This window comes from Bufo gargarizans, chromosome 2, assembly GCF_014858855.1.
Source record: "Bufo gargarizans isolate SCDJY-AF-19 chromosome 2, ASM1485885v1, whole genome shotgun sequence".
Lineage (NCBI taxonomy): Eukaryota > Metazoa > Chordata > Amphibia > Anura > Bufonidae > Bufo > Bufo gargarizans.
Genome location: NC_058081.1, coordinates 605,637,354 through 605,661,650, shown reverse-complemented (window position 1 = coordinate 605,661,650; position 24,297 = coordinate 605,637,354). Strand labels below are relative to the sequence as shown.

Genomic DNA, 24,297 nt, shown 5'->3' with positions numbered 1-24,297 from the left:
CTGCCTTGCCTGCCGTAATTTAGCCAGCCCTGCAGGGGCTTAGCCCAGGGTTATGAAAGACAAATTCCAGACTGTGTTATGAATTATTGCGCCTTATGAACCTTCCAACTCTCAACAGATGCCTCCTGCCATTTAAACAGGCACTAGATCAATTAGAAATGAAAAGGCACAAATCGACCCAGTGCAAGGGCACTAAATTACCAGGAACTAATAATCCAAGCAGCAGTGCTGGGTGGTGGGAGTTCAGTGGTGCGCCCCCAACCTCTGCAAGCTGTGAAACTGGACTGGGGAAAGGTGTAATTCTTTAACGTTGGCAAATTCCATGCCAGCTGTTTAATAAAGTGAAAAAAACATGGTTTATGACAAAGTGTATAGGTACCGCATGCTCCAGAGGACAGGGGGTGGAGGATGGGAGTGGTAGTGGCTCTGGCTGCAATAATTAATCACAGTGGCAATCCTCACACCAATGCTCCTTAGGGCCAGGGCAGGGATAAGAGGGTGCACCCTTTCTTCCTTTGGGGCACACCCTGATGTTGAGTCTCCTGCCTGATGGTAGTTGGGGTGACCTTACTGTTATGAGTTTTGTATAGGTGCAAGGCATGAGATGTAGACTGCGGCCGGCGAATGATGCTGGAGTCAGTAACTAGGCCAGTTGTAGAAAATAAACAAGTCTTTCTTTACTAAAGTGCATTGTAAACAGGGTTCAGCAGTAGGAAGGACTTCCAACCGCCTATTGGGTAGACACCTTCTGGCACAAACACAACCCAGACGTCTGTCAGGAGAACTTCTTTATTAATCAAATGCCCTTTGACAAGGTGTTTCAGAGTCAGTGTACTCCTTTTTCAAGTCTATAGGTGTCAGTTTGAGGATGTGTCCAGATTCTCCAGAGCTGTGGATTCACAGCTCTCAGATAACGAAGTGCAGAATGGGAGTTGTAGTACATCTCACAGTATCAAAACACAGTTCCAAAAAATTGATAGAGCAAATCTTCCCAGACAGCAATGTATGGATAAAGGCTAGAATGGCCATTGTAGTACTCCTTCCTTCTGTCTCTCCAAAGTCTCATTCTGCAGAGTCTGAGGCTGGTAATATTATACTTGCAATGGTGGCTGTAATTCACACTGAGGGGTACAAGATTAAAGGGGTTGTTTGGGATAAAAAAAAACTATTTTTTTTTAATGTACTCACTATTAACAGCTGAATTAAGGTCCCTCTATATGTTTTTAGGTATTTTCACCATTTCTACATGGCTCCAACGGTCCCCCACGCATTGTTTACATCTATGTTTATTTTTTCCTATCTTCCTTGCCGCTCTGCACTGTGGTTCCCAGCGCAGCGCGGCATCACGTGGTTTCAAATGACTATCATCTCTGCTGTGACTCCTCCCCCTCATTAATATTCCGTGCTTTGCCTCCTTCATTCATAATAAAGCGCCCTGCCCGGTGATGTCACCAGACCAGGGTGTGTGGCTTAGTGCGGTTGGTTGCCGCCTTATTACCTCCCATCCAGGCACTTTGAATAATTCATGTGGCTGAGGGTGACATCACCGGGGCCCCCTCGAAGCGGAAGAAGAGGCTTCGCTCGGCAGAAAGGGCCCGATACGTCACCGAGTCTTGGAAACACAGCACTTCCGGCTGAGAGTTGGAGATTTGAAAACTGGGCGATAGAAGTGTCGGGTAAAGGTAGGAGAGGCACAATTGTAACATTTAGGGCACATACTCCAATCTTCCCAATCCCGGACAACCCATTTAAGATATGGTGGGCTAGACCATGTCCAAGAGTGGAAGGTGTTTTAGTAATGTTCCTCTCACTGCAGTAAAGTCTTTATCAGCCTTAAACGGCAAATACCTTACTGACTGACTCCAGTGCTCGGCCTTGCAGATTCTGGACCTCCTAGTTCTTCTACTTTTCCTGAAGTACTGTGAAATAGAGATGGATTTCTTTCTATAGATTCTCAGAGATGAAGGTTTTCTGGAGCTTGGACCTGGTACTTTGATGAGTGAGCCCATGTAGCTCCCTCTCACTTCCTCAACTACAAACTGTCTGAGCTAGAGGTGGACCTAAGTCCAACCCCTAATCTCCTACAAGGGCAGAGTCAAGATTATTAAACCCAACTATTCCATACAAAACTATTCTGGTGCATCACAATACAGTAACATATTAAGTAACATTACATAACAAAAACAATTTGCAGTACCCTTGTACCCTATTCTGAGGTACTGCACAGTCCAATATTATAGGCAACTAAAAGAATCCGCAACAAGGATACACAAGGATGAATTCCTTGCTAGGATATGGTACTGACTGAGGATAAAGGAAATCCAGGTCAATCATTTTTATAAAATCCATACAACTCTAATGAAAGGTGGGTAGTATTCTGTTCTCCACCCTACTTCAGTAGCATGCTTGTTGATCTGAAAAGCTAAGTATAACATTTATCTGTACCCATACACAAAAGAACACACAGACGGTATTTTTGGGATCTGTTGGATTAGGCTCAAAAACTGCTTTAAAACCTCACCAGAAACTACATGAAGTCCCAGATGATTAGATGGTTGGTAATGAGATTTTTTTCTGTGGTACTAAACCTAATCTACTCCATCAGTAGGAACAATTTTGAAATATTTCTTGAAATATTTTCATCACTTTCTTTAAAAGGGGTTTCCGGTATTTTAATATTGATTGCCTATCTTCAGGACAGGTCATCAATATCTGATCGGTGGTAGTCTATGCACTACACAATGGACAGGATTGTATAGTTTTGACCCTGACTTCCGGCACTGGAGCTACTCTGAAACTGCTGATCAGCAAGAGTAAGGGGTGTCAGATGTATCAGTTATTCAAAGCCTATCCTGAGAAAAAGACATTGATATTAAAATTCCCGAAAACCCCTTGCCAGTACAGGTACCACTAGCACCTGCCTCTAAAACAGCCTACAGCAGCGCATAGCATAGTGAGAAGAAGCCCAGCAGTAAAAAACAGACCGTACCCTGCGCAATACTGCACAAGGCAAGGGGGAGCATCAGAGCAAGGAAATGCTCCGATGCTCCACTCATACAGGTCCACAATTAGCATATTGTGATAAAGTTCATTATTTTCTGTAATGTACTGATAAACATTAGACTTTTCATATATTTTGGATTCATTACACACCAACTGAAGTAGTTCAAGCCTTTTATTGTTTTAATATTGATGATTTTGGCATACAGCTCATGAAAACCCAAAATTCCTATCTCAAAAAATTAGCATATTTCATCCGACCAATAAAAAAAAAGGGTTTTTAATACAAAAAAAGTCAACCTTCAAATAATTATGTTCAGTTATGCACTCAATACTTGGTCGGGAATCCTTTTGCAGAAATGACTGCTTCAATGCGGCGTGGCATTGAGGCAATCAGCCTGTGGCACTGCTGAGGTGTTATGGAGGCCCAGGATGCTTCGATAGCGGCCTTAAGCTCATCCAGAGTGTTGGGTCTTGCATCTCTCAACTTTCTCTTCCCAATATCCCACAGATTCTCTATGGGGTTCAGGTCAGGAGAGTTGGCAGGCCAATTGAGCACAGTAATACCATGGTCAGTAAACCATTTACCAGTGGTTTTGGCACTGTGAGCAGGTGCCAGGTCGTGCTGAAAAATGAAATCTTCATCTCCATAAAGCTTTTCAGCAGATGGAAGCATGAAGTGCTCCAAAATCTCCTGATAGCTAGCTGCATTGACCCTGCCCTTGATAAAACACAGTGGACCAACACCAGCAGCTGACATGGCACCCCAGACCATCACTGACTGTGGGTACTTGACACTGGACTTCAGGCATTTTGGCATTTCCCTCTCCCCAGTCTTCCTCCAGACTCTGGCACCTTGATTTCCGAATGACATGCAAAATTTGCTTTCATCCGAAAAAAGTACTTTGGACCACTGAGCAACAGTCCAGTGCTGCTTCTCTGTAGCCCAGGTCAGGCGCTTCTGCCTCTGTTTCTGGTTCAAAAGTGGCTTGACCTGGGGAATGCGGCACCTGTAGCCCATTTCCTGCATACGCCTGTACACGGTGGCTCTGGATGTTTCTACTCCAGACTCAGTCCACTGCTTCCGCAGGTCCCCCAAGGTCTGGAATCGGTCCTTCTCCACAATCTTCCTCAGGGTCCGGTCACCTCTTCTAGTTGTGCAGCGTTTTCTGCCACACGTTTTCCTTCCCACAGACTTCCCACTGAGGTGCCTTGATACAGCACTCTGGGAACAGCCTATTCGTTCAGAAATTTCTTTCTGTGTCTTACCCTCTTGCTTGAGGGTGTCAATGATGGCCTTCTGGACAGCAGTCAGGTCGGCAGTCTTACCCATGATTGCGGTTTTGAGTAATGAACCAGGCTGGGAGTTTTTAAAAGCCTCAGGAATCTTTTGCAGGTGTTTAGAGTTAATTAGTTGATTCAGATGATTAGGTTAATAGCTCGTTTAGAGAACCTTTTCATGATATGCTAATTTTTTTAGATAGGAATTTTGGGTTTTCATGAGCTGTATGCCCAAATCATCAATATTAAAACAATAAAAGGCTTGAACTACTTCAGTTGTGTGTAATGAATTTAAAATATATGAAAGTCTAATGTTTATCAGTACATTACAGAAAATAATGAACTTTATCACAATATGCAAATTTTTTTAGAAGGACCTGTACATCGTAAATGAGTAAAGAAGAGGCTATAGAGAGAGCTGAACCCAGACAACCCCTTTAACAGTCACAGTGATAACGTGTTAACTAAATGTGATAACTCACCAAGTGTGTGTGTGTTAACTCTGCTACATCTGTATGCAGTGCTTTACAGAAATTATAACATACCAACTTCATGCAGATGTTCTCCTTGGTTGGATTCAAACCTAGGACCCTAGTGGTAACTCGTACCCACACTGCAGCTTATTTATATGAAGTATTTGGTTCTGCTAGGGTGGTATTTTGTTCTGCACTACAGTATTGTTGGCAAGCCTACTTCTGCTGTTCCTCCTTCTGTCAATTTGGACCCAGCTACAACATGAGGCCACTTTTATTTTTATTTTTCCAGAGCCACTTTAAATTCCCAGTCCGCCACTGGCGACAACCTTGGTGAGGTGGACAGAGAGAAAAGGAAAAGAACAAGCAGCAGGTAGCACTATACAAATACATTTTATTGAATAACTCAGTGGCTATGCTAAATTTTTAATTACATCCAATTACCAAAGTATTCAGATCCAAGTGCTGGTTTGAAAAATGTAGAATATTTTTGTGGAACAACACGTTTAAAGGAGGGTTTATTTTAAAAAACAACTTTTAATTGACATCCAGAAACAATACGAGATTTCTAATACATTTTCATCCCAGCTTTGTGTGCCTCCAGCAGCCTTGTTGCTGCACTGTAGCCAGAACCACCCCTCTAACCCTCTACACATCCAGCCTCAATCAATACAGCGTAGAGTAGGCACCACTGAAGTTTAGTCTTGGGTACCCTTCGCACCCAATCCTTATTATAACAGACATCTTACATTAAGTAGGACACTACCTTCTGCAAGGTCCATTATGCCCTTATACAGGTGAAACTCGAAAAATTTGAATATCGTGCAAAAGTCCATTTATTTCAGTAATCAAACTTAAAAGGAATTGCATTAATGCAGCTTAAAATTTGAATTTTGTGAAAAAGTGCAATATTTTAGGCTCAAAGTGTCACACTCTAGTCAGCTAATTAATCCATACCCCCTGAGCAAAGGGTACCTTAAAATTGAGAATTTGGGGTTTCATAAGCTGCAAACCATAATCATCCAAATTATAACAAATATCTCGCTTTGCATGTAATGAGTCTATCTCATATGTTAGTTTCACCTTTTATGTTGCTTTAAGTCGTTTACAGAAATAAATGAACTTTGCACAATATTCAAATTTTTCAAGTTTCACCTGTAGTATCTAGTATGGCGTATATTTATTTTAATGTATTAATAAAAGTTAACTTTTAGCTTTTTCCTCTCTGCTCTATTATTCCAATTGGAGAATGCTGGTTTTTGGGGTCTCAGTCCCATTGACTACTCAGCAATCAGGTTATATCTTTGACTATATTGTATCACAATAATGAAATCTTAGCTGAAAAAAAGTCCATGAAAAGGGTTAATTTCCAGCAGGATTCGTAAGGTAAATAATTCTCTGCCTTGCTGCGCTATTTCTGGGGCGAGTTTGATCCTCGTCCGCGCAGAACAAATAAAAGGGCTGAACTGGCATGACATTTTACTGCAGACGAAGGGTCGTTTGCAGCCTCTAATAAAAAGGATTTGACACAGGCTAATAAAGAGGAATGCATCTCTCTAATGGCCTAATTGAGCGCGTTCAGCACTGCTCTGCCTGAGAGCCAGCACGGCAAATGAAAGCCAGAGGCTCTGCTACATTTAAATGCTTCCTCAATGTATTTCCTCTCCAATTTTATTCCCTGCGAGCAAGATGAAAAAGGGTCAGAAGAGGCAATAATAAGAGGGGCTCTCACCCTGAGTGTACCCTGTTTCTGTCTCCATAATTTACCAATAAATCCCTGATTGACAATTGGTAATACATCATGTATATTCATAATGACCCTGCATCTCTCCCCCCCCCCCCCCCCCCCCGAAATATCACCTGTTCCCTTAGGACCTACTTGTTCTTGTTAGTTTGGTGTCAGTGGTGGTACTCTTCACATTCAGGTGTGGTCTATATATGACTTTCATCATTCAGTATGTATATCTGAAAAAAATTATTCACCTCTTACCAGTTTAGATTGTTACATTCTGGCTTTTTGCTTTAAGCAACAATTTAGGTTCTAAAATTGTACGTGCCTGCTACCACCAGCAGGGGGAGCCAAGGAGCTAGCATGTATAGTTTAAACCCAGTAAACGGTCCTGTAACACGGAATATACTGTTGTAACAAGTAGTTTGTAGAAAAATGACAAATTCCTACTTACTCTGAGCTTATGAGTCCAGTGGGCAGTCTTGCACAGGTATTGGTAGCCTGTCCAGTGAGTAGGACCACCCACTGGACCCAAAAGCCCAGAAGAAGCAGAAATTTAGGTCAATAAATAACAAATTATAATGTTCAGAATCCATCAGAGACTGCAGCATGTTCAACATGAAAGGTTCACTTTAAGGCCTCTTGCACACGAACATATTTTCATTCCATGTCCGTTCCGTTTTTTCTGCGTACCGTATAAGGAACCATTCATTTCAATGGGTCCGAAAAAAAAAATGGAAGGTACATTCCGTTTCCATATGTCCGTATTTCCGTTCCGCAAAAAAATAAAATATGTCCTATTATTATCCGCATTACGGACAAGGATAGTACTGTTCTATTAGGGGCCAGCTATCCCGTTCTGCAAAATACGGAATGCATACGGATGTCATCCGTATATTTTGTGGATCCGTTTTTTGCAGAATAAATACGGTCGTGTGCATGAGGCCTAACTATGTCTGTACAGGGGATTTGAAGATTTGTATCAGAAAAGTAAACAGGCCTGGGCTACATTACCAAGCACAGCCACTATGCTATGTACGGTACTGTGCTTGGTAAGCCGAGGATAAGCCATTAATATTGAACTCACGTAAACCCCTTTAACCCCTTCAACCCCGGACCTGTTTTTACCTTCCTGCCCATGCCATTTTTTGCAAATCTGACATGTGTCACTTCATGTGGTAATAGCTTTGGAACACTTTTACTTATCCAAGCCATTCTGAGAATGTTTTCTCGTGACACATTGTACTTCATGATAGTCATAAACTTAAGTCAATATATTTCACCTTTATTTATGAAATAATACCAAATTTACAAAAATGTTTAAAAAATGCCCACCTTTTCAAATTTCAATTTCTCAACTTTTATAATAGATAGTGATACCTCATATAATAGTTAATACTTTACATTCCGCATATGTCTACTTCATGTTTGGATTATTTTGAAAATTACATTTAATTTTTTTGACGCAAATCTTGAAATTTTTCGGAACATTTCCAAAACCCACTTTTTAAGGACCAGCTCAGGTCTGAAGTCACTTTGTGAGGCTTATATAATAGAAACCAACCAAAAATGACCCCATTTTAGAAACTACACCCCTCAATGTATACAAAACTGATTTTACAAACTTTGTTAACCCTTTAGGTGTTCCACAAGAATTAATGGAAAATGGAGATGAAATTTCAGAATTTCACTTTTTTGAGAGATTTTACATTTTAATTAATTTTTCCACTACCAAAGCAAGGGTTAACAGTCAAATACAACTCAATATTTATTACCCTGATTCTGTGGTTTACAGAAACACCCCACATGTGATCGTAAACTGCTGCACAGGCACACGGCAGGGCTCAGTAGGAAAGGAACGCCATATGGTTTTTGGAAGGCAGATTTAGCTGAACTGGTTTTTAGATGCCATGTCCCATTTCAAGCCCAACTCAAAAAAAGTGACCACATTTTGGAAACTACGGGATAAGGTGCCAGTTTTATTGGTACTATTTTGGGGTACATATGTTTTTTAATTGCTCTATATTACGTTTTTTGTGAGGCAAGGTTACCAAACAATAAATGTTTTGGTACCGTTTTTATTTTTAATTTTTAACAACATTCATCTGACAGGTTAGATCATGCACTATTTTTATAGAGAAGGTTGTTACGGACGCAATGATATCAAATATGTCTACTTTCTATGATGTTTGTTTCAGTTTTACATAATAAAGCATTTTTGAAAACAAAAATTCGGTTTTTGTATCTCCATTATCTGAACACCCTATTTTTTTTACATTTTTCTGCCGATCATCTTGTGCAGGGGCTCGTTTTTTGCAGGAAGAGTTGACGTTTTTATTGGCACCATTTTTGGGTACATATGATTTTTTTACATTCATTATTACACTTTATGGGGTGAGGTGACCAAAAAATTGGTTGTTTTGGCGCAGTTTTTATTTATTTATTTTTACAGCGTTTACCTGAGGGATAGGTCATGTGACTTTTTTATGGGGCAGATTGTTACAGACGTGGTAATATCTAATATGTCTACTTTTTCTTATTTATTTAGGTTTTACACAATAATAGTATTTTTGAAACCAAAATAATATTTTTGTGTATCTATAGTCTGAGAGCCATAGCTTTTTTATTTTTTGACCGATTCTCTTCGGTAGGGTCTCATTTTTTGCGGGATGAGGTGATAGTCTGATTGGTACTATTTTGGGGGGCATACGCCTTTTTGATCACTTGCTGTTACAATTTTTGTAAAGTAATGTGACAAAAATAGCTTTTTTTTACCCTTTTTTTTTTACGGTGTTCACCTGAGGGGGTTAGGTCATGTGATATTTTTATAGAGCAGTTTTTTAATTATAAAATAAGGGGAAAACACTTTTTTTTTACTTTTGTTTCTTTACTTTATTTCTGATGTTTACTTTTGGGGGTCTGATCCCCTCTGCAATGCATTACAATACATATGTATTGTAATGCATTACCTGTTAGTGTACAGGGAGTGCAGAATTATTAGGCAAGTTGTATTTTTGAGGATCAATTTTATTATTGAACAACAACCATGTTCTCAATGAACCCAAAAAACTCATTAATATCAAAGCTGAATATTTTTGGAAGTAGTTTTTAGTTTGTTTTTAGTTTTAGCTATTTTAGAGGGCTATCTGTGTGTGCAGGTGACTATTACTGTGCATAATTATTAGGCAACTTAACAAAAAACAAATATATACCCATTTCAATTATTTATTTTTACCAGTGAAACCAATATAACATCTCAACATTCACAAATATACATTTCTAACATTCAAAAACAAAACAAAAACAAATCAGTGACCAATATAGCCACCTTTCTTTGCAAGGACACTCAAAAGCCTGCCATCCATGGATTCTGCCAGTGTTTTGATCTGTTCACCATCAACATTGCGTGCAGCAGCAACCACAGCCTCCCAGACACTGTTCAGAGAGGTGTACTGTTTTCCCTCCTTGTAAATCTCACATTTGATGATGGACCACAGGTTCTCAATGGGGTTCAGATCAGGTGAACAAGGAGGCCATGTCATTAGTTTTTCTTCTTTTATACCCTTTCTTGCCAGCCACGCTGTGGAGTACTTGGACGCGTGTGATGGAGCATTGTCCTGCATGAAAATCATGTTTTTCTTGAAGGATGCAGACTTCTTCCTGTACCACTGCTTGAAGAAGGTGTCTTCCAGAAACTGGCAGTAGGACTGGGAGTTGAGCCTGACCTCAACCCGAAAAGGCCCCACAAGCTCATCTTTGATGATACCAGCCCAAACCAGTACTCCACCTCCACCTTGCTGGCGTCTGAGTCGGACTGGAGCTCTCTGCCCTTTACCAATCCAGCCACGGGCCCATCCATCTGGCCCATCAAGACTCACTCTCATTTCATCAGTCCATAAAACCTTAGAAAAATCAGTCTTGAGATATTTCTTGGCCCAGTCTTGACGTTTCAGCTTGTGTGTCTTGTTCAGTGGTGGTCGTCTTTCAGCCTTTCTTACCTTGGCCATGTCTCTGAGTATTGCACACCTTGTGCTTTTGGGCACTCCAGTGATGTTGCAGCTCTGAAATATGGCCAAACTGGTGGCAAGTGGCATCTTGGCAGCTGCACGCTTGACTTTTCTCAGTTCATGGGCAGTTATTTAGCGCCTTGGTTTTTCCACACGCTTCTTGCGACCCTGTTGACTATTTTGAATGAAACGCTTGATTGTTCGATGATCACGCTTCAGAAGCTTTGCAATTTTAAGAGTGCTGCATCCCTCTGCAAGATATCTCACTATTTTTGACTTTTCTGAGCCTGTCAAGTCCTTCTTTTGACCCATTTTGCCAAAGGAAAGGAAGTTGCCTAATAATTATGCACACCTGATATAGGGTGTTGATGTCATTAGACCACACCCCTTCTCATTACAGAGATGCACATCACCTAATATGCTTAATTGGTAGTAGGCTTTCGAGCCTATACAGCTTGGAGTAAGACAACATGCATAAAGAGGATGATGTGGTCAAAATACTCATTTGCCTAATAATTCTGCACTCCCTGTATGACTAAGGCAGATCCCGATGCCGTGCAAGGCATTTGGCAGCCTCTGCACGGCATTGGGCTTTCTTGTCACGTATCAGCTCCCCGCCACAGCAGCGCGGGGACTCGATGCGCTCTCTCACCCGACACAAACCCCATCTGTCAGCGCGGACCGCGGCATAGAAGGGGTTAATCCGCCAGCAGATACAGCAGGGGCCCGGCTACCAGGGACTGCTGGGCCCCTGCAGTGATTGCGCGCACACTGCTCCGGTGCCCGCGCGATCACCATGACGTACTATTACATCAAATTATGGGAACGCAGTGGTTCCCATGACGTAGTAGCACGTTATGTGTTGGGAAGGGGTAAAAGGGGTTGTACCACAAAAAATATTCTAAATTTTTCAAACCAGCACCTGGATCTGAATACTTCTGTAATTGCATGTAATTAGAAATTTAGTATAGCCAGTAAGCTATTCAACAAAATGTATAGTGTATAGTGCCACCTGCTGTTTGTTCTTTACCTTATTTCTACGTCCACATCACTGAGGTGGTCACATGCGCTCAGTTTAAATCTTCAACTATGAGCAGCCATATCTTCTGTTAGAAGTTGTGGCAGTTACAGGGAAAGATCTGCAGCAGAAAAGACACGTCCTCTGAGCTGCCATCCTGAAATAAATCTAGCACAACAGTTGCAGCAATGAATGGGGAGATCTATGGATCGATGTGAGGTACAGGGCCGGTTCTAGCTTTGTTAAAAAGAGATCATCTTGTTCTATATGATCTCTTTTTTATTTTTTCATTAATCATGGAAAATGACATCCCTCCATTTTCACCCCAGTACAACGGCTAGGGCAGAGCTAAAGCCCGCCCCTCAGAGCCGGTGACTTCACCGAACACACTGCCGGGGGCGGAAGTTACCGCCTGGCAGTGTGTTATTAAAAACAAAAGAGCCTGTGCCCTGTGTGATTTAGCGCAGGGCAAGGGAGCGCATCGGAGCATGAGATGCTCCGATGCTAGCCTCAGGGGGGCTGCCTGGGTAAAAAGAAGGGTATGTCCGGGTTCAGCTCTGAACCCAGACAACCCCTTCAAAGTCAAGTACACCTTCTGAGGCAATTTCTTTTTTATGATTGCATATTACTCAATTTTGGCTTTAAATCATTTTTTCAATTATTACAGCTTTTCTGTAACAAAGGATCAACAGTTTTTCTAACTATGTGACTGGTACTTTTTCTTTCACTTTGTGCTGGTCATCTAATAATCCTTATCTCTAAACTACTGAGAGGACATAAACACTTATTTAAGCCACATTCTTATCAGTAAGATAAGAACTGAGCTATAATGAATGTTTAGGAGGTCAGAGAGCAGGGATAAGGAGTCCATCATCTCCTGGTCTGGTGGAAAAGACAGAAAATCCATAGGGTGCTTCTAGAGAAACTCAGCTCTGTACAGAAAATAAGATGCCATATTTTAAATAAAGACCAATTAAAAAAAGTATTTTTAGCTCAAAATGAGTACAATGCAATAATAAAAAAAAATTGCCCCCAAAGGTGTACATATCCTTTAAGGAATGAGGTTTTAAGGGGTCCCTAATGATATCACCATAGAAATTACGCTTGGTGTTTGGGTTTTTTCATCCCTAAATTCTGCAATTTAGGTGACCTTATTATAGTTTTGAATCTGTATGAAATTTCTCATCTGCTGGCACTGGTCATAATGGGCAGTGTGTTGCAGCAATAAAATGAGTAGAGCACGTGGCAGCTGTGACATAATTATAGCGGCATTAATTAGGCTTTCTTATCTGAATCCCTGTAAAAGCTCACATTCCATTTTACAAGGCGATACATTATTACTACTCAATTTGTATTAATTTTATGTACGATAGTAGTAAAGGCTCGGATGACCTTGCAGTGTATTGTGTGCTTGGAATACTCTGCAGGCTGGGGTCCAAATGACGACAGAGAAATGGACATATTTGCTCATTTCACACTGGAAAAGGCTGTGAATGGAGAACATCTCCATCGAGGACCTCAGCGGGTTTATCTCTTTGGCTTGAGGACAGTACATTGTTCGAGGAGATGATCTTATAACTCAGAAATGTTTCATATTTTCTGGCTTTTGCGCCTAGCAGTTCTATCGGGACACAACGCCACCATTTTCTTCATCTACCCGAAGGTTGACTTACTCTGCGCAGGTAACAGCCATGCAGACTCGCTGACAATCGGTTGCAGTTTTTCCAGATGGATTTGTTCATAGCATTCATTTTTTGCCTCTTGGAGGATAAAGCTGACCGCTGGGCTCCGCTGCAGTTTGAAGGTTCGCCCCTTGAGAGCAAATACATTTATTTTATTTACATTTATTTGTGGGGTTCAAAAAAAAAGTCCAAATTAGGCCAAAAAATGATTTCCCTTTTATCTGTGCTGAAACTACGGAGCATGAAAGCCTCAGAGACCATGTGTTAATTTGAATTGAATGGGGCCTTGTTAAATTTATTGACATGAAATGAAAAATCCCCACTGTGGTTTTGAACTGTCATGCTACCCAGAGGCAAGAAATTTTAATTAAAAAAAAAAAGTCTGCGAAAAAAAAGAAAAGAATACAACAGAGCCATCCTCATCGTCTTTCTCCATTCTTCAGTAGCAGCAGGCAGTGTCATGAGGAATGGGTTAATATTCAGTTCCGGATTAGACAATATCGGGACGACAACTTCATAAGGCAGAAAAAGCCCAAATTCTATAGACAGGACCTAATTGGTGGGGTCATTTCATACCATCTGGTCACTTACTGAAAGGCAACCAATCAGATTCTAGCACTAGTTTTTCAGCCTTCATTTTTATGAAAGAAGCAATGCGATTGGCTGTTAAGCTCCACTTCTCCACTGCATGAGTTTGGGAGTCTATCACCAGGAAATTCACCGATAAACCAGGCACAATGTGGGAGATTTATCAAACTGGTGTGAAGTAGAACAGACTTAGTTGCCCATAGCAACCAATAAGATTCCACTTTTCATTTTCCAAAGGAGCTGTGAGTAATGAGATGTGGCATCTGATCGGTTGCTATGGGCAACTGAGCCACTTCTACTTTACACCAGTTTGATAAATCTCTCCCAATGTCTGTTAGGGCTAGCTCAGCTGAATGCAGTGATACCTTTCACTTAGCCATCCATTGCTTCATTCTGGAGAAAACTACTTTTAATCCATATGCAAATGAGCAGTTAGGTGCTCTGAGGGCGGGTCCAAGCCACTCTGTGCACCCTTGCTTTTCGTGGTTCCTGCGCTAGTCCCTCCCTCTCCTTCTTGATAGATAAGGGCAGGTTCTTGTATGGTCATCTCACGTGGCCCTGTCAATCAGGGAAAAGATTATTGAATGGATAGTAAAAAGTTCTACAACTTTCTAATTCCTACCAATTTTAAACTGTATGCTTGCTGTCAGTGAATGCAAACCTTGGTTACATTCTTCAGATGCTGTTGAAATACCCAAGGTGCATGACTGAATAAATGCTCTCACATAATGATGCAATCAGTGTGCCAGATGGACATGATCAGAAGAGGTCATCAGCTTCTGGATGTAAATAAGAGTGCTTTCTATCACTGACAGCAAGAAGAGATTTGGAAAATAGTGCAATTTGGTATGTCTCATTTTAGACTTAATTATGAAGTAACCAAAAAAGTATAATCTACTGCACAGAGCCAACCAATAGGTGGTATATGCAGCAAGCAGCCCACATGGGGAAAGCTGTGAGTAAGATGGGAGTAGTAGTGGTTCACAGTGGCTGTCCTCGCTCTGGCCCTCCCTAGGGCCGTGCAGCAGTGAATGGAGGGAGCACCCTTTCTTCCCTCTGGGCACTCCCTGAGTCCTGGGGCTCCTGCCCGGTGTTTGGTGAGGTGCTCTTGATGTTGTCAGGTTTAGCCCCCTTTCACATGAGCGATACGGATTGTGTTCAGGGAAAAACTGATGGTTTTGCACACAAGTTCAATCAGTTTTTTCTGCGATTGTGTTCAGTTTGTGCAGTTTTTGCATCTGGATTCCATGTATTTTTCACCCACGTGAAGAAAAACTGAAGAATAACAATCTACATCTCCAGCAACCATCAGTGAAAAACACATTGCATCCGGATGCCTTCTGTTTCTCACGCCAGTACCATTCACTTCTATGAAAAACGCACAATATAGAACATTCTGTGATTTTTTTCCCCAAACGCAGAAATAATGAGAGATATAAACGACGCTCATGTGCACAGAGACATTGAAATGAATGGGTCAGGATTCAGTCCGGATGTTCACTACACGCATCACACCCGGACGGAAAACTTGCTCGAGTTGTCAGCTTCAGACTTCTTTCCAAATCAACCAGAGGGATGCACATTCACAATATGTACTACAATTCGCACAGCAGGGTGTAGACTCTCCAGCGGGTAGGTAAACTGTGGTAATAGCGTGGTGGGCGCCTGAGGCGATGTACCCTCTTCACTAGAAGTGAGGCCTGTTGCCATATAAGAGCGATTGCACCCTCGCAGTCTATAAAGTCTGTACTTCTCTCTATCTCAGAGGATGGCGGTAGCTGGTTGGCATGCGAGGATGAAGGTTCCTTACCGCAGGCCTCACTTCTGCTTGAACTAACAAGCTCGGGACCCAGAGAAGAAGGGCCAGCCTCGGCCCACTGAGCAAGGCAACATAACTAAATGGTGTTTCTATTACAGCTCTTGGATAAAAGTGCATTAGCCTTAACAATGGACATTAACCTGTTAGTAGCAAATTAACCATTTGCAGTAACTAGTAGCTGGGGTACTGCATATAGGGTTAGAGAAAGGGGTCTATCCCTGCACCACATTGGCCCTGTCACCTCTCCTGACATGTCTGTTATAGTATCTCCTTGCATCCCCCCTGTAATAATAATTCTGGAGCATCTGTTCTTATGACTCTATGTTGTGCCGTTCCTTTATTCTTCTAGCTAGAAGTTATTAATACTAGAATTAGCAATGAAGGTCCAGATGGATATTACCGATTCGGCATGCGTCTCTGCACAGTCTGACGCTATCCATGACGTGTCGGGACACCCCCCAACTGATAACACACAGCTGGACCTTCACTGCAGACTGCTAGCAATGTATTCATTACTTCTGGCAGGAATAATACAGGAATGGCACAACTTAGAGTCATAAGAACAGATGCTCCAGAAATGTTATTACACAGGGAATGCAAGTAGATACTATAACAGACATGACAGGAGAGATGACAGGTCCTCTTTTAATAGACACAAAGTGTGACCTCTAGCTCAGTGTCACTAAATCCTGAACATGAGGCCCTTACGTAATGGTCCGCCCCAGTGACTGGATCCCGATAAAGCAGAGCTGGGTCCATAATCATCAGAGATGGCTCTTGTAGAGATACAAACAACTGATACAAAACCAGTGACAATACACCAAGAACATGGGGAGAAGTCAGAGCCCAGAGGAACACGAGAGCCTCGTCAGGAGCTCTGCCATCAGCACCTACTGCATTCACAGATCTCAGCTTTGTCTTTAATCCCATTTTAAAGTCATGCTGTTGAAGAAATGAAAAGGGAGAGAGACGCAATGACAAGTTCTCCTAACACAAGAATCATGCTGACAAGTTTGCCCGAGGCTGAATTCACACTGTACCTTGGCACATCACTGTGGAGCTGAGCATTAGCATTTTACAGAGTCTGCAAGAAGCTCTTTCAAGTACCTGTAGACAGCACGCTTGTCAGCTTCCAGCTGAGCCTGAGGGTCAATCGGTGCACCGGGGACAGGGTTTGTTGCCGCGGAGGATGCTGGGAGATGGACTGGCTGGGCCTTGGCAGTCTGCTGAGCCGTGGCCGTCATCTGCTCAGACACAAGAGTACAGAGGTGTTAGTAATGGGGGGCAGGCATGAGTTCTGCATCACGAAAACTCCCTGAAGGCGAGGGCACAATTACACTATGTACATGGCACAGTAAACAATGCACAGGATTCCCAGAGAAAACAAAACTTTCTAATACGCTTTGCATTTAAATTCCTCATCGTTTTCATGACCTCGGCTTTTTGTCAGCGAGTAGGAACATTTCTAGGAGTAGCAGGCTGAAAAGACATAAAGAACTAATAACCGCAGTGTAATAAAGTACCAGTAAAGTGTATTAGATTACACAAATCTCAATTTTTTTTGTGTGGATTTCACCCTTTGCAATGCAAAGGTGAGATCTGCGCCAAATCCACAATATTTGGTGTGGAAATGCACAGAAATCTGTTTATAATTTATGGGGCACATTTATTAAGACTGGTGTTTTAGACTCCGGTCTTAAAGGGTTTCTGTCACCAGATTTAACCCTATTAAGCTAGCTGACATTAGTGATGTGCTAATGTCAGCTAAACCTAACTAGCCTATTCCTACTTTTATCTATGCCCCCGTTACGCCAGAAATCTAACTTTTATAATATGCTAATTAGCCTCTAGGAGCGGGGGGGGGGGGGGGGGGGGGGAAGGGGCGTTGTTCCTGCTCCTAGAGGTTCCGTTCTCCCACCTTTGTCGCCTCCCCTCAAGTCCTGGTTGACAGGGCCAGGCAGCGCTCGCATCTGTCTGCCAGCCCTGTGCTCTGGTGCATTCTCGCACCGTTCAGCATTCGGCACAGGCACGGTGAGGGAAAGACGCTCGCAGGCTGCCAGCTTCTTCACCGCGCCTGCACCGAATACTGAATGGTGCGAGATTTCACCAGAGCAGACAGATGCGAACGCTGCTTGGCCCTGTCAACCAGGACTTGGAGGGAGGCGACAAAGGAGGGAGAACGGAACCTCTAGGAGCAGGAACAACGCCCCCCAACCCCCCGCTCCTAGAGGCTAATTAGCATATTATAAAAGTTAGATTTCTGGTGTATAGATAAAAAGTAGGAATAGGCTAGTTAGGTTTAGCTGACATTAGCACATCACATAATGTCAGCTAACTTAATAGGGTTAAATCTGGTGACAGAATCCCTTTAATAAAGCCCTGAGCTGGAGGTGGATCATCTGAAGTTATAAAGAGGTGCAGGCCTCTCCATAATTTCGGCACATCCAGTGCCAGCTCTAAATGTAAGACAGCCTCCTTGCTGTCAGCTATTGGTAAATCCATCAGGCTGCTTAGGCCACACCTCCTCTCGCCCACATTTTAGAAAAGTGGTCACTGTAAAAGGGGAAAAAGTTGCAAATTTGCAACTTTTTGGCACCACTTTCCTGGCACAGGGGGCTTGAAAAATCCCATCAGATGTATGCAAAAGATACAGAATAGCCAAGAAACGCTCATTTGTAGCGTGCACAAGAGACAAGGTCACCGAGATAAGTCCTAAAACTCCCTTGAGATAAAGTAATTACGTCGGACTGGTAAACACGCCACCTGGCGCTTGCAGATTTGTTTCTAAGCTCGCTCTGTTCTATATTTTTGGCCATATGTGGGCGATTATTCCAATCTGAGCGCAATCTTCATAGTGTGATATGCAGCACACCTCAGACCTGCATGAAAGCCTTCCTTTCCTCGTTTATCGGAACTCTAATTGAAAAGGACAGAGGCAGCGGAGATAAAAGGAGCAGCGACCCAACGCAATGAAAATGTAAATCTGGAACCAGTCAGCTCCCAGCTTCAAAACAACCACCAGCTGAGACGTTGTTATTGCATCTTGCTCTGGGAAGGACGGTGATGCTTCAGATTTATAGAGCTGCTGGGGGCCAATTCAGCAAGCGCTTCGCTCCATTGTTACGGCTGCAAGCAAAACAGTTTATCTCTAAATAGATTTCTCCTTCCTGAAATAAATCTTTATTTCATATCAGCTGGATCAAAAATAAGGAAAGTGGAAGCTTTAAGACTGACCTCTTGTGTAATCCATCCAGCTGGGGAAAGTCAAACCATACAAATGGAATTAACTAGGTGATGGCCCTTGCTTATTAATATGGAGGATGCATACATAGGGTCACATTACTAGAAAATATCCGAATTAAAATGTTACAAGAACTCAATACAATTGTATAACGGATGAACTGGTATTAAAACAAATGCACAATGCATGCGTGGTCCAGGACACCAAAGCCACCAAGTCCTTCATTTGAAGAGCTTTCTTTTGGTAACCTGGAACATAGACAATTGGTTGAGCGATGAGGGGTACCAAACACAGGGCAACCAGGGCATTCAGATATTTTTAGTGAATTTTAGGCTAGTAGATTTCTTTCTAAAGAGGAGAAAGCTGAAATGCCATCCTTATGTTACACTACATTTCTTTTAAACAGTCTTCTTTGTCAATTTTTTGGACCAAAAAACACTTTGGCCAAATAATCACAAGAATGGGCCACATGTTCCACCATTTGAATGGAGAGGTGGTGTTTTTGAAGTGTTTTGGGGGTCAACATGCTCTGGGTATGACATATTCTTCTCATGGACTTCTCGATAGGACACCAGAAAAAAAGCAGGTTCGTAATAAAAATTGTCACCCAAAACTGTTGTAAAAAGAAAGACAATGAAAAACACTTGAAATTTATAGTGATTTTACAAGTGTTTAAAAATGCTGAAAAAATAGTGTGTAATAGAGCCCTTAGGGAGTATTCAGATGGTGCAGTAGGTGCATCAGAAGAAAAAAATGTATGCAGTTTTTGCTAGGGTTTTCATTGAGGTCTCAGTTTTTACATGTGAAGCATATTTGATAAATATGGTTTTGACCAGGTTTTAATTGCAGCCAGAAGCATGCTACTTACAGGATAGAACAAATCGCTACTGAATCATAAGACCATTTAAAAATACCATTGTTTGAGGGGCATATTGAAAAAAAGAGATTTTGTCTGCAAAAATTTGTACAAATAAAAAAATATATGGTCCATGGCCCTATGCAAGTTCTGCACAAGAGTTGTCTTATACAATATACGACTGGTCCTGCCATGTCGGTATGACAGACATGGCTGTTTTCAGAACCATTGCAGTCTATGGGACCATTCATATGGCAATTTTTTTAATGGCCAGTGAATAACACACTTCCATGTACTATTTGTGGCCTTGATGGCCAGATGAATCCCACTGAATCAATAGGTCTGTTTTGAATGGTCGTTTAGACAGAGGTGCAGCCTTCTATCGGCCATTCAATTTGGATACACTATGTAAAAAACAAAACTCACCTAACCACAGGCACACACGGGAACACTTGCTTTTGATTTGCACTGGAGGCAGCAGGACCTGATGTAGCATCAGATGATCATGCTTGGAATGTCAGGTCCTGATGCCTCCAGTGTGGAGCAAGAACAGGTGTTCTCCTGCATGCCTGCAGTGAGGTGAGTCATTTTCTTTTATTTGTTGGCCCTACAGGGTATGGGGGGAATTATATATACGGGGCACACTATGGTGGTCATTATATGTCCTGGGGGCACTACAGAGGGAAATTATTTATACTGAGGGCACTGTGGAGACCAAAATATATTCTGAAGGCACTGCAGGGGTTGGGGTTAAAATAAAAGCCAATGAAATTCATCCGTTTTTAGCGACCGTTAATAACGGATGCAAACTGATTGAAAAATTGATGGAAACAGGTTCACCCAAGGATGCGAAATAGCCATAAAGCTGTCTGCAATTATTTTTTAAAACTGTACCCCAATGTTATAAACATATCTAGTAACCACCAAGTCGAGAATTCTATCTAATATAATATCTATGGTAATCTGCTGTTGTAAGCGTCATTTCGTATGGTTATTTACCTGTACGACCACTTGACATTAAATACTATTACATTGGGCATCGGTTGCCTCGCTCGCAGAGCCCGGATACAGGATACAATTTGTTACAATGTGACCTTTACCCATACAAATGCACAGAAACGTGTTTATGAATATTTATCACTAAAAACAGCAAGCGATGCTATGTAAATGGCCATGCAAATGAGAGAGAGAGGCTTAATAATGAGAAAATCAGTGTTAATTTGCAACAGCTCAGAAATATCAGGAAATGGTACAAATTCTGATGAGGAAGACACTTGATACCTTCATTTTGATGTTTAACGCTAGGTAAGACCTGTTTCACACGTCAGTGATTCGCAAATGTGTGCTGTCAGTGGTCTCCATGGACCTCTCAGGTATCCGTTGACTTTAATGTGTGTATTTACACGGAAGGTGACACCACGGAAGCACCCCCTATTTTGCCCATAAGTACAGATCCCTCATGCACATTAAAGTCTATAGGTCTGTGGAAACTACGGACACAACACAGATGCCATCCTTGGTTGGTCTGTGGTTTTCATGGACCATTGGTAGAAGATGTTTTGGAAAGTAATTTTCAGCCTAGTATTGTCTGTGGAATACGGATGACACACACAGAGGGGAAATTCAGACACACGGACCAAACACAGATTCCTCACAAACATTTTCACGGATGAACCACTGACCATCTTGCCGCCATGGACGTGTCAATGAGGTCTAAGGTTGGAATCAGCCAGGTCATTTCAAACCAAACAAATCGTTTAGCGCAATTACATTTTACCCTCTTTCCCCTCAAAGACACACACACAACCTGTTTTTGTGGATATTCCACATTTTCCATATTGCAAGTATCACACCAGAAATAAAGGAAGGGTTGGATAAGATGACTGTAGCAATAGCCACATGTCATCTAAAGGTGGCCCAACCCTAGAGATCTCTCTGTGACAACTGTACATCACACAGGATTATAAAGATCTGTTGTTGTCACCCACTGCGTGTATATGGAACAACACAGGCAGGTTCTGGCAGATCTTTTATTCTACAGTTTACTTCCTGCTTTAGGCAAATTGGTCTAATTATAATAATGTGACTGCATCTAGACCCTGTCATATGTGTACTACAAATTGGCGCAATTTGGCATATCTAATTTTAGAAAAATCCATTGCACCTAGCTTGCCAAGGGGGCATGTCTGACTGAAAAAAGGGTAGGCTTAGGGGGAAATGGGTGTGGCCTAAAATACAGTTGGCACTAAAATTGGGTCACAATTCTAGTGTAAAATTCTTTCTCAGAGCAAGCCAAAGCTTAAAAGTAGGGAAGTTACCAAAAATCCAAAGCTGGGTGGTAACATTATGGGCCACAAATAAGGAAATACGTATGGTGGAACTGTATTTGTCTGTGGATGGTTCCGCCATCCTTATTAGATGCATCCCCTAAGAAACATTATCTGGGATCAAGTGAGATCTTTGTATGAAAAATATATGTTATATCCTCGTAGAATTTCATCAGCTTCGGGGAACTCCAGGTAAATTATTACCACCAATTGGCTTCCGGCATCAGCAATGGACAATTATTTGTCTTATGATACTAGAAAATAAATCTAGCTAGATTGTAAAGTCTGTGTACAAACATGAGTTGAGTGATCCTGTGATTATAATCTGCAGAAGCCTTGGGGTTAGGCTACTTTCACACTAGCGTTCGATCGGATCCGTTCTGAACGGATCCGCTCATATTAATGCAGACGGTGGCTCCGTTCAGAACGGATCCGTCTGCATTATATTGGCAAAAAATGGCTAAGTGTGAAATTAGCCTGAGCGGATCCGTCCAGACTTTTACATTGAAAGTCAATGGGGGACGGATCCGTTTGAAGATTGAGCCATATTGTGGCATCTTCAAACGGATCCGTCCCCATTGACTTACATTGTAAGTCTGGACGGATCCGCACGCCTCCGCACGGCCAGGCGGACACCCGTGTCGGCCTGCTGAGCGGAGCGGAGGCTGAACGCCGCCAGACTGATGCAGTCTGAGCGGATCCGCATCCATTCAGACTGCATCAGGGCTGGACGGAAGCGTTCGGGTCCGCTCGTGAGCCCCTTCAAACGGAGCTTACGAGCGGACAGCCGAACGCTAGTGTGAAACTAGCCTTACTGTGACCCAAGAATCGCAAATAAATCCAGCAGTGTTGGCTTTTTGTGATTTTGGGGTCATTTCTGCAGCATCTTTACCATGCAGCCCCAGCCTTAGAGATACTGTCCCAGTGGGGGCTTGGTATTTCATCAAGGTTCTTGTTCCATTTATTTTAGATTTTAAATATACTAGGCACAAATTATGGCTTAGAACAGGGATCAGCAACTTTCGGCACTCCAGCTGTTGTGAAACTACAATTCCCAACATGCACACTAACTCAGCTGTTGTCGAAAACTCCCATAGATGTGAATGGAGCATGCTGGGAATTGTAGTATAACAACAGCTGTAATGCCGGAGGTTGCTGATCCCTGGTCTAGAAGGATCTTAAAAAAGCCAGACATGAGTTTTTGCTTTTTCAATGAATGTCATGGACTATATTACCCTGTTGGGTGCAGCCGTCCGGTTATTTTTTTTAACAAGTTGAATTGTTTCTGTGATTTTATCATTAGAGATCCATTGGTCCTTCTATACAGTCTACTTTCAGATGTCACACGTTGCTTACTGAGTACAGTATGTTTTATATATCCATATGAAATTAAGATTACAACAAGTACCCCAGTACCATATGGATGTTTTGCCAGTTCTAATTTCAACAGAGTTGGATACGTGCATTTAAAAATGGTGCAGGTGATGTCCAGTTGCTCAATGCTTAATTTCATCCTGTGATAGATTTTAAAGAAAGTGCTTCACATGGGAAAAGCGGAGCCAAATTTATTATTGACTTGTGCTGATTTTTTCTACTACAGCCATGAGTTGGCCTATGTGTCTATAACGAAGTGCTGCTCATAGGACACTATTGATAAATGTATACCAATTGTTTGGACGGTTGTCTTGCAGCTCACGGGTCCTGGGTTTAAGTCTGCCCTGGTGTTTTTTGTTTTCTATACTCCAAATAAGATCCTAATAGGTGAATTAGCCTCCCATAAAAGTGTGTGCACGTGCCTAAAATAAGGAGATTATATTGTCTGAAGGGACTTATGGAAGTGGATACTCTGGGGTATGTAGTGCCCTGGAGCAAGGGTACTTTGGAGTATGGACATTTGCCCATATTGCTACTATGCAAAGCCATTAACTTTATTGCACCTTGAAGGGTTAAATTGGACTGGGATTTATGCCATTGTTTACACTCATACTGTTTTAGATTTTGAACTGCATTTTATATGTTTGTTGTAATATATCCTATTCATTTGCACTGTTATTGCAGTATATCTGCACTGCACTGTGGAAAAGGTTAAAGGGGTTGGCCACTCTCCATGTATTTGCTACTACTGTGTGGGAGGCAGGGAAAAAGTTAATTTCCTAATATATGTCATTAAGCATATCTGCCTGTATTTTCTATCATCTGAAGCCATGCCCCTTGAGCCCGCTCTGCCCTGCAGCGGAATCCATCCATGGCTGCACGCCACATGGAGGAGCTTTAGA

General features: G+C 42.0%; 1 protein-coding gene across 6 annotated transcripts in view; it reads right to left on the bottom strand.

Moving 5' to 3' along the window:
• Positions 1 to 24,297, bottom strand: part of PKNOX2 (PBX/knotted 1 homeobox 2) — a 293,301-nt gene that overhangs the window by 59,853 nt on the left and 209,151 nt on the right. For all 6 annotated transcript variants that reach the window (XM_044281991.1, XM_044281995.1, XM_044281996.1 and 3 more), the window contains one exon: positions 16,705 to 16,841. In XM_044281991.1, coding sequence (XP_044137926.1) covers positions 16,705 to 16,841 — 137 coding nt within the window. The remainder of the gene's footprint in view (positions 1 to 16,704; positions 16,842 to 24,297) is intronic.